Raw genomic sequence first — 10,248 nt, 5'->3', positions numbered from 1 at the left:
TGTTTTGTATTCATTGTGCCAATAAACAATATGTTGTCAATCATTTTACCAAATAAAAGCATTTTATTACTATTCTGATAATAATAATATTCATGATTTGAACCATGTACACAAAATAAAAACTGGGGTCAAAAAAGAATATTGAAAATTGAACAGCGGGGCCAAATTTGTTACTACTCTTGCACATCGCACACATGCTTTATTTTTAAAAAGGAACGAGATTAAACTCTCGAGCTATGTATCGACAAATGGACACTACCCCAGGCGCACATGTTTGAATTAGGATATGAAATATAATTAGGATCGGTGACTATGCGTATGTATAGTTTCATGTTCCCCAAATACATATTTTTTGGACATAACCTTTCGGTAGCATATGTCTATGTACTTTTTTTTCTGAGTTAGTATTCTAATTCCGTCATTCGGATGTCACTCACAATCTTGTTTTCATCTTGTAACTTTCATACAAACCAATTGGGCCCGGAGCTATCTGCTTTGACTCATTTTCGCCCTCTGGAAGATGTGTTAATATATATGGATGGTAATACTAGTTAGAGAAAATATTTAAGGGACCATCAACGTAAAGATTGTGAATCATTGGACTTTTGGGTAACGTTAGTTACTTACAAGTATACACTTGTTTTAATGTGCGAGGAACACAAATAATACAAATTCTATTTGTTGTGTTATTTCCTGGGAAAATAATAAATAAATATACTGTTGATGTCGCCACTAATAATGGTTCGATCAGGACATCTAGATTCTTGCAAGTGCAAAAAATAATAATTCTTAATCAGACGGCTATCTAGAATTAAGAAAATAGTTATTTCTTAGTCAAGTGGCTCAATTCTCAAGTGAACCATAGGCAAGCGCATCATCCATGTGGAAATTTATAATACACTGACCAAGTTATGATATAGCTAAGCAAACACCCACCCCTTTGTTCTTAGTTGGAAAATAAAAGATACTCTACTCTCATATTTAGAAAACAAAATAATGAGCTATATTTCTCATTTATAATTTTACACATGCATGGAGAATTATGGAAACACGTCTAGCCAGCTGCTAGAACGTGCTTGTGAATTATAATACGGGTTAGATATGTGTGTCAACGATGAGTTCTTTAGGGATACATTTGGCGTGCATACAATGTTCACAAGTGTTAATTCCAATAAACTATACATATATGTTTAAGTACATGGCTAACCTGCAGGGATCAGAATCAGATACTCTACGAGCTCCGTCCGTCGCTTCGTTTGTCTTTTGCAAAGTGATGATGCTACACAAGTACATTGATTGTACACTGTACACGTGTATCTTGCCGATCGAGCATCTTTAAGTATATGGAATATGGTGCTCTTTCATTTGCACGTTCTTGTTGAGGTGAGAATCTGTTCAAACGTGAGCAGTGCTGCGTTCGATGCGCTACACTTGAGACTTCTCAAAGATAGGAAAGTGTGTCGAATAAACGATGTGTGTGACTGCTGACTTGCTCCGCGTCTTGTTCCATAGATCAGCTCCTCGCCAGTTCACTATATTCTTTTTACCAACCTGAGTCCAAAACAATAATAGATTAAACAATTCCTCCTTCTTACATGTGAGTTAGGAGTATATATAGAAGCTTGACGCCCTTTTTTCTAGAGAATATAAACAGCTTTACACAGTACATACTACTGTTATCTGGATGGATTGTCGACGACATCGGTTTTAGATATGTGGAGTGAGAGCACTTCACATTATCGATTTTGTAGGTGTGAGTGATGACTTCGGGTGAATTGATGTATATTCTTGTCAGACATTTGTGAAATAATTAATAAAGATGGTTGCGTGTATCAATTGATGCAGAGCCCGGGGGTTTAACCTCCTTAAAAAAACAGTATGTACTGCTGTATCAAAATTGAAGTTTTAATCATTTTCATGATTTTACCACAAAAAAAACATTTTCATGCTTGCGGGACAAATAACATTCTTATTGACAAAATTGATTCAAGAGCCAACACGCCACCCTTATGGTTAAGCATAATTACAAGCAAATCATTTCTACTGAGTGCTAGCTGAAGGACCACAGTGTTTAAATCTGCTAGCTTGTTTCAAACGAATTTTGTGTTTTAATTGAGCGTGTTTCATCCTAAAATGTCAACCCAAATTTTTCTGCACGAAATTCGTACTTCGCAGGCAAGCAACTGAAGTGTCCGAAGCACAATGATTTTTGATGATAAACGTGCGCTCTCCGTGGATGTCACTACTGTCGTAGACTTGTGCTAGCACTATTCTGATCCAATCGCTGAGGTGTCATTTTTTGTTTATTATTTCCATATCTTGGAGAGAAAGCGCATCGATTCGGTCAGCAAGCTCACCTCCTCAAGATTCCCTCTCTCTGTCTCGTGTAAAATAGTGTATCACATACGTACGAACGGTTTTTGCATGCTATCTCCAAATGATTAACAAATGATCTTCAGAAGTCTCCAGTAAATAAAATAAAATAAAATAAAATAGTGTGGCATACGTACGAATGGTTTTTTGTATGCTATCTCCAAATGATTTACTCTCTGATTAACAAATAAAAATGATCTTCGGAAGTCTCCCGTCCAAATGATATAGTTTATGCTCCATTATTAGCAGAGTTGCTAATCTGCAAAAGGCTCCCGATTTCGTCGCATGCCCTTGCTTTGTTTTAACACTGCATCTCCGGCCATCTTTTTTCGTTGTTCTTCTGAGTTGGGCTAATCGAGCAATAAATATATTCAGCACCATGCATGCGTGGCATCCATATCCATTTTAATTAGGACATCATCACAAACTGCCGTTAGCATGCAGGAAATGAACTCATGCGCACCAATCTAGTTAGATCAGGGCAAACTATATATGAATGAAGCTTATTTTTCTGTTACTATGTCAATTGCCATGTGTGGATAACTGTTGTTGTGAAGCAATTAGTTCATGATGTGGGTCGCGGTCCTAGCTGCGTGGAGTGACATCAGAGAAAACGAAAGGGAACGAACACAAGAACGGCGATTAGATCGATCGTTAGCTAAACATTGCTAGCTTTTTGAACTAGCAGCTTAATTAGGTGCAATGCAACAAGGAGTACCTATCATCGACTCGTTATGCATACGTACGATTGCCGGACCCGCTTTATAGATTAGATGCTCACCAAATAGAAAAATCCATGGGACACTCCATCATCGACGTCGAGGTCCAAGTAATCGCACATGCTACACATTGCGACTTGGATATTGGATCCATGTTTGAGCTTCATGTGTCCGGAAAGCTAGACGGTTCATGTATCGACCACACTGGTCTTTCCTCTTCACATCCATTTGCAAATTGAATGTTGGTGCTTGGAGCGAGTGAATTTTGTGTGTTTCTCGGTTCTAGCGCAAGTTTGAACTAAATACCAGTGACTCACAAAATTTACACTTAGTCCTGCTTGGATTGCTTGTAGTTTACACCCAATCCAAGCAGACCCTAATCCTACAGTTCTTTTTACCTCCAAACTATGATTATGGTAAGTAGCAGCAGTAGCAATTTTTTTATTCTCACTTTAGTATGGGACGGAGGGAGCAACGGCAGAGCTATGTGTATCCCCCAGCCTTGATGTAAGCACTGAAGAAAAATATATTTTGGGATCTTAAATACCAGAGAGTGTAGTAATTAGTCCCCCAAGCATTCGCGTTTTCTCTTTAGCCCCCGCCCTGACATCTTCGTCTAGCTCCGCCGGTGGGGGGGAGTATAATTTTTGTGCAGTGCATGTGAAGAAGCCACACTTTGAAGTGGTGTGCCACATGTATGTGCACCTAGCTAATGATGTCTGTTGTGCAATGCAATGGAGAGAAATGTTAGGCAGTATTTCTGAAAGTTTCGTTAACCTCTATCGCTATGCCGTATTGCCATGTCATCTAAAAAGTTTTAGCCCAAACAAACAACACACTATATAAACGTGGCGGCAACTGCATGCTGAGTTGCTGACTAGTGCAGTGCTAGATGGAGCATAAACAACTTTGGTGTAGCACTATTCTATCCTAACCAGTGACGCCTACAGCGCCATAAACTAATAACCCTCCGATAGTTAACAGAGTATAAGCACCTATAAATAGGCCAAACCAGCCACTGATGCCCACCATCCCAATCATCTTAGCTCATCTCATCTCAACGTTAAAGTAGACCAATCTCTCTCGTCCATGGCCAAGATCCAGCCCCTCGCTGCCGCGGCCTCACCGTCGTCCTCCGATGATCAACGGAGGCAGCAGGCGTACACGGTGTGGATGAAGTCGCTGGTCTTCAACGGCAACGGCTGCACGGTGTACGGCCCCGACGGCGCCGTCGCCTTCCGCATCGACAACTACGGCTGCAGGGGCGGCCGCGAGGTCTTCTTCATGGACCGCGCCGGCAACGCCCTCATCAGGATCAGGCGCAAGGGCTTCGGCATGTTCAGGAGGTGGGAGGTCTGCCGGTGCGCCCACAACGGCGGCCAGGAGGAGGAGGCCACGCCGTGGTTCAGCGTGCGGCGGGCCGAGAAGGGCGGAGCTGCCGTAGCGATGCACGGCAGCGCGGGGACGTGCTACACGATCGACGGGTGCTCTGCCCGCAAGTCGGAGTACAGAGTACGCGGCGTGGATGGCGCGGTGGTGGCAGAGGTCGCACGGAAGCAGACGCCGGCGGGGGTGGTGCTGGGGGACGACGTGCTGACGCTGACGGTGGCGCCGGAGGTGGATCACCTGCTCTTCCTGGGTTTGGTCGTCGTGCGTGGCCTCATCGACCGCTCCTTGTGATGCCTGGATGCCTGAAATGGCGACCCTCTTCTTCTCTACCTAGGAACGTAGTACATGATGAGAGTACCTGTAGGCGGTTCATGTGACAGCTTTTTTTCAGACAAACAATTTAGGAAGTTTTTGACCGAACTGAAGACACTGTGACTCTTTTTGGTGCATGTTTTTACCCTTTCTCAAAGGGTTTTCAATACCAAAATCTTAACACAATGAATTTATACAAGGTTATTCACTGATTGTATAATATTTGTATGTGTTTCTTTGTAATTTATACTGCAGCGATATTTTATTTTTATTTTGAAAATGAGGTTGACCTGGCCTCTGCATCATTGTGATGGTATCTTCGTATATACTTCATAATTTATGTCAGAAAAAGATCCAAAAAGATTTTATAAAAAAAAGGTCAACAATTCAAGCAGTGACAAACATAGCCAAACTGACAGAATTAGATAAAGTGGCCGTAGGAAGTTTAATTTAGACGTAATGAAATTAGTCATATAAAAAAGCATTGGACTTATTTACTTTTGAAATTCTACTGGATAATATTTTCCGAGTGCGCCCTCTCACTGATCCAGAAGTTCATTGTTTCTTCTAAGCAAAAAGTGCATGCTTGCATAAGCAAACGATACTATAAGGAAGTTCAATACTCCATGTGGAAAAAAAAACTTGATGGCGCCATACAAAATACTCAAGCTGTTTCTAGAGTAGTACTACAAATTAGTCCAACCTTTGGCGCGCACACAGTCATTGGTAGGCACAACAAGCATCTATCCCAATAAATTTGGCTTGTGGGGAGAAAGTTCAGTACGACACACATCGCAACTTCTACGCCAAGAAGAAAATGAACACATCGACATAAGCCAACTAAAACAACATTCGTAGGATTGTACCAACCTATTAAACTTGTATTCTAAAAAACAACCTATGAAACATCTCAATTTATAAAAGAAACCAAGGTACTATAGTTTTTTTTGGAAAAGGAGGTTAAACCCCGGCCTCTGCATCAATCGATGCATGCAGTCATCTTTATTAATTATTCCACAAAGATCTAACAAGAACATACATCAATCCATCCGAAACCACCACTCACACCTACAAAATCGATAATGTAGAGTGCTCTCACTCCCCATATCTAAAATCGGTGTCGTCGCCGATCCATCCACATAATGTATCGGGACCAACAGCCGGTGCAGCCTACCTAAAGCTCATACCACATGCACACGTTTTAGAAGTCGCCATCATCATCGGACCACTGACCCATCTTCAGGAGAGATCCGCATCATCCCTGCCAGGCCGGACATCCATCGACGCCACCACGGCACCCAACGGCGCCACCGTCCTACGCTCGTCCGCCCAGACGCGAAGAATCAGGAAGATCTGTCGTGCGTAGCACCTGCCAACCAGGCATGACTCGGCGTAGCACCTGTCGGCTAGGCATGACTCGACAGCTCCACCAAAACTCCATGCAAGACGAAGCCACTCCACCTCCTTCCTCTGTCTTCCAGTGCTGCTCCACAAACGATACTCCCAAGAGAAAAACGGCGCCGTAGTACCGCCGTCGTCTGATCTGGACGACCAGATCATAGGGTTTCGCCAGAAGCAGCACAAATGGGTCGACAGTAGTTACACGACGATACCTTCATCAAGGTAACGACGCAAAACTCTGCCATCGCCAGCCATCAGCTCGGTTTTCACCGGCAACTCTGTCTCCCCAACTCGCAGCCAGGACTAGATGACAAATCCAAAACTCCGGCTACCCAGCCTCAAGCCGACCATCTCTGGCGAAGGAGGTGGCCACCACCTCCACGCTCAGGGCCGGAGCCCTCGACGTCCTCGAGTTGCGGGTCGATCCCAGAGACAGCAAGCCATTGACGGGACGGTACACGAGATCAGCAAGTGCGGCCTAGCGAAGTCCATCTGGGCCCAGATCGGGTGCCCAAGCCGCCGCCGCTGCACCTATCCTCGTTCGTCGCCACCTGCCTGGCCACTGCCGCCCCGCACCCACTACCGTAGATCCGGCCATCGTGGGCTGCCGCCGTCCTGACCGAACCGTTGGCCGAGGAGAAACGCCGCCGCCGCCGCTGCGGCACACAGGCTTTGCCTGCGACGCCCTTGACGGCGGCGGCGGGGGGAGGAGATTCGTTGGAGTGAAACGGGAGGCTGCAGGCGACGGCGCTCCGGTGTGGCGTGGTGGTGCCGCACGGGAGCGGGGTAGGGTTAGGAGCACCTACCCCGAAGTGGCGGCCGTAGGCAGCCGCGCGCGAGACCTATCAAGGTACTATAGGTAAGCACTCCTCTTTGTACAACGGGCAGCACACCAGTAGATAGACGCGGAGGCCGAGCTAGAGTTTTAGTGTTGAAACATCCTCTTGATGCAAGCTATGAGAAGATGACATATGAGCATTTTGAACTTTGTACACGAGAAAAGGGGAAAATGTACGTTTAGCATCCGATCCTGCTGGCACCAAGTGATACAAATTCAGGTTGGCCTTTACCGGAGCAAAAAGTAAAATAAAAAGAGAAAGTTTGAGGAAGAAACTTGCCATGAAAAGTTCACTAAGTAATCACAACTAATCATTTCGGCAGAGAGCACACGAACCATGTGTATGTGATACCATATTTTATACTCTCTTTGCCCAAAAAAGCATGTCGCTGAAATGAGTAAAAATAGATGTATCTAAAACTAAAAATATGTGTAGATATATTCATTTTCGCAATAAGTCATTCTTTATAGAGGAGTATGTGTGTGTGTGAGAGAGAGAGAGAGCTTGCTGACCAAATATTTGCTCTTTTTCTGCAAAAGATGTGAAAATAATAAACAGATCAGAACAGTGATATAATATAAATATATAAAGTCTACAAAGGTGGTGACATTCAGGGACCGCACATTTATCATCGGCAGTAGGAAAGTTGCTTTGCCGGAAAGTACTATATCTCTCATTCAGATTTGACGATAATACTCCCTCCTTTCATATATATATATATATAGGGCCTAATGCATTTTTGGAGATTGCCGTTGACTATTGATAAGACTAATAATATATGAGATGTATAATGTCAAAGTTATATCATTAGAAACTCCTTTCATGTAGGAATTCGATCGTGTGCTTTGTGTAATTTGTATGCCATATATTATTGCTCTAACATGTGGTCAAGTTAGCCTCTAAAAATGTATTAGGCCCTATATACATGAAAGGAGGGAGTAATTCAAAATGAACACGACCAGTTTTTTAAAGTGAATTTCCAATCAAACAAATTAACAAGGTACTCGCAGATAGTCAGATCAATATGCAGGGAAATAAAAAATCCCAAGGAGTGTATCTTCAGTCATCGATCGGTCAAATAGGATTGCTATGGGAAATTTGTCGAGGTCTATCCTCGATCAATATAATTGCCCTCCGGTTTTAGATGTTAGACTATGGTGCAAAGTCTGTTTGATATTTGGCTCGGATTATCGGTACCGTTTCATCGAGTGTATAGAAGTAACGACAAATGTTGCCAAGATGCTGACTTCAGACTTATTGATATATTATTTTGTAAGGTATTTGCGAATAGTTAATAAAATAACTACATGCATCGTCTAGATACAGAGACCGGGGTCTTCCTCCTTTTTTGAAATAAAGGGAAATTGGTCGCACGTGCTGTTGTTCAAACGCAAAGTATGTGAAGTCTCCCATTCGTAAGTGCTGCGGCTTCCAGCAATTCTGATGTGCTGTGGAAAAGACGTTTATTCTGGAGAAAAAGAAGCGTAAAGCTACAGTACAAATATATGATACGGAGCTTTTGAACTTGAGTTGCAAAAAGAATATAGTGAGGTGTCGACCATGCAACTAGCTAGCTGAAGTAGAAAGTGACGCACATCAAATTAGCAATCATATATACCACTGCTTTAGGAATGCTTGAACCTTAGCGCGTCGAATGTAACACTGCTCAAGTTTGAACAATCCTCACCACACCAAGAACATCATATATACGACACATAAAAAAAATCGAGTAACCCTCGCCGTGTTCCCCAACCATGTAAGCATCTTCATAAGTAGGTCTTGATTCTCCACATATTGTAGAGTTGACTATAAACAAAGCGTACCGGTACATCTGTAGATAACTTGCATAAGAGAAGTGCTTTTATCGTTTTTTTTTTTTGAAAGGAGAAGTGCTTTTATCGTTGAAAACCTTATCATTTCTACATAGTCAAAGCGACCAAATAACGACAAACGCTCTCATCCTGAGAAGAATTTTCTAAACCTGTGATTAATCGCATGTAACAAGTTGCCAAATATATTAGCATCATCCATGTGGAAATTTAGAATACACTGAACAAGTTATGATATAACTAAGCAAACACTCACTTCTTTTGTTCACAGGTGGAAAATAAAATATAATGTACACTGATATTTACAATATTTTTTTTTTCTGCTATGAACAGTTAAGACTATGTACATCTCCATCTGCTACACAAAAGCAACGTGCGAAGGTCCAAGTGAAACAAAGCGAGAAAGTGTCATCTCTTTTCTCTCAACACCCAAGGGCTGGAAAACAATAAGATAATCTACTTTTTCTCCAGATTTTTTTTTGAGATTCTCCAGACACAAAATTAACCATAATGTTTTTTTCCCTCCCTTTCCAGTGAACAAACACTTGAAACTGGAGCCTCTAGGTCCCCTTCATCAACCAATCAGATGCAGCGGCTGAGCAGGCCACACACGACCACGAGCCCAACGACGAACAGGTGATCCGCGGCGGGGCCCATCATCAGCGTCAGGACGTCCTCTCCCAGCGCCACCACGGACGCCGTCCGCTTCCTCCGGACCTCCGCCACGGCCGCGCCGTCCCCTGCGTCGCTGTCGCTGACCCTGTAGTACTGGGACCCGCGCGAAGCACCATCGATCGTGTACGCCTTCCCATCGGCGGCGACCCTGACGATGGCTCTACTGCCGTGCCGCCGGCCGTCCTTGTTCAGAATCCTGTGCTCCTTCCGAACACTGAACCATGGCTCCTGTTGAAAGCTTGAGGTATCGTCGTCATCGTCGTTGTCGTCATCGTTACAGCATAAGTAGCCTTGCCATGTCTCGAAGAAACCGAAATTCTGCAATAAAATCGACCACCGATCAAACCCGTACGTAATAATCGAAGAGGAACACCAAATTAAACTAGTTTTCTTCACAACCGAAAATGTGCAATGTTTTCGCTAGGACATTCTCTGGGATTCAGGAGCTTCGTTGAAGTGATTTACAAATGGTGTACGCACGTACTATGAGAAACATAACCGGTACGTACCTTCGTGAGCCGTAGCTTGATGAGCGCTTTGCCGGCGGTGTTCATGACGAACACCTCGCGGCTGCGGGTGCAGGCGTAGTTGTCGACGCGGTAGGCCACGCGACCGTCCTGGCCGTAGATGGTGCAGTGGCCGTTGAACACCAGCGATTTCATCCACACCGTGTAGACCACCATCTTGTTCTGAACCTGATCATCGCCAGCA

At 43.7% G+C, this 10,248-nt stretch overlaps 1 protein-coding gene across 1 annotated transcript; it reads left to right on the top strand.

Moving 5' to 3' along the window:
- Positions 1 to 4,155: 4,155 nt before the first annotated feature.
- On the top strand, positions 4,156 to 4,930 carry LOC119272980 (protein LURP-one-related 11-like). The gene has a single exon (XM_037554308.1). It carries the CDS (start codon positions 4,182 to 4,184, stop codon positions 4,770 to 4,772), a length of 591 nt encoding a protein of 196 aa, XP_037410205.1. The 5' UTR covers positions 4,156 to 4,181; the 3' UTR covers positions 4,773 to 4,930.
- Positions 4,931 to 10,248: the final 5,318 nt, after the last annotated feature.

The sequence above is a fragment of the Triticum dicoccoides genome, chromosome 3A (assembly GCF_002162155.2).
Source record: "Triticum dicoccoides isolate Atlit2015 ecotype Zavitan chromosome 3A, WEW_v2.0, whole genome shotgun sequence".
In the NCBI taxonomy this organism is placed as follows: Eukaryota; Viridiplantae; Streptophyta; class Magnoliopsida; order Poales; family Poaceae; genus Triticum; species Triticum dicoccoides.
This window is presented reverse-complemented; position numbering and strand designations above follow the sequence as displayed.

Excerpts from the sequence above, each read along its gene's own strand:
- LOC119272980 (XM_037554308.1), top strand. The coding sequence starts at position 4,182 with ATGGCCAAGATCCAGCCCCTCGCTGCCGCGGCCTCACCGTCGTCCTCC.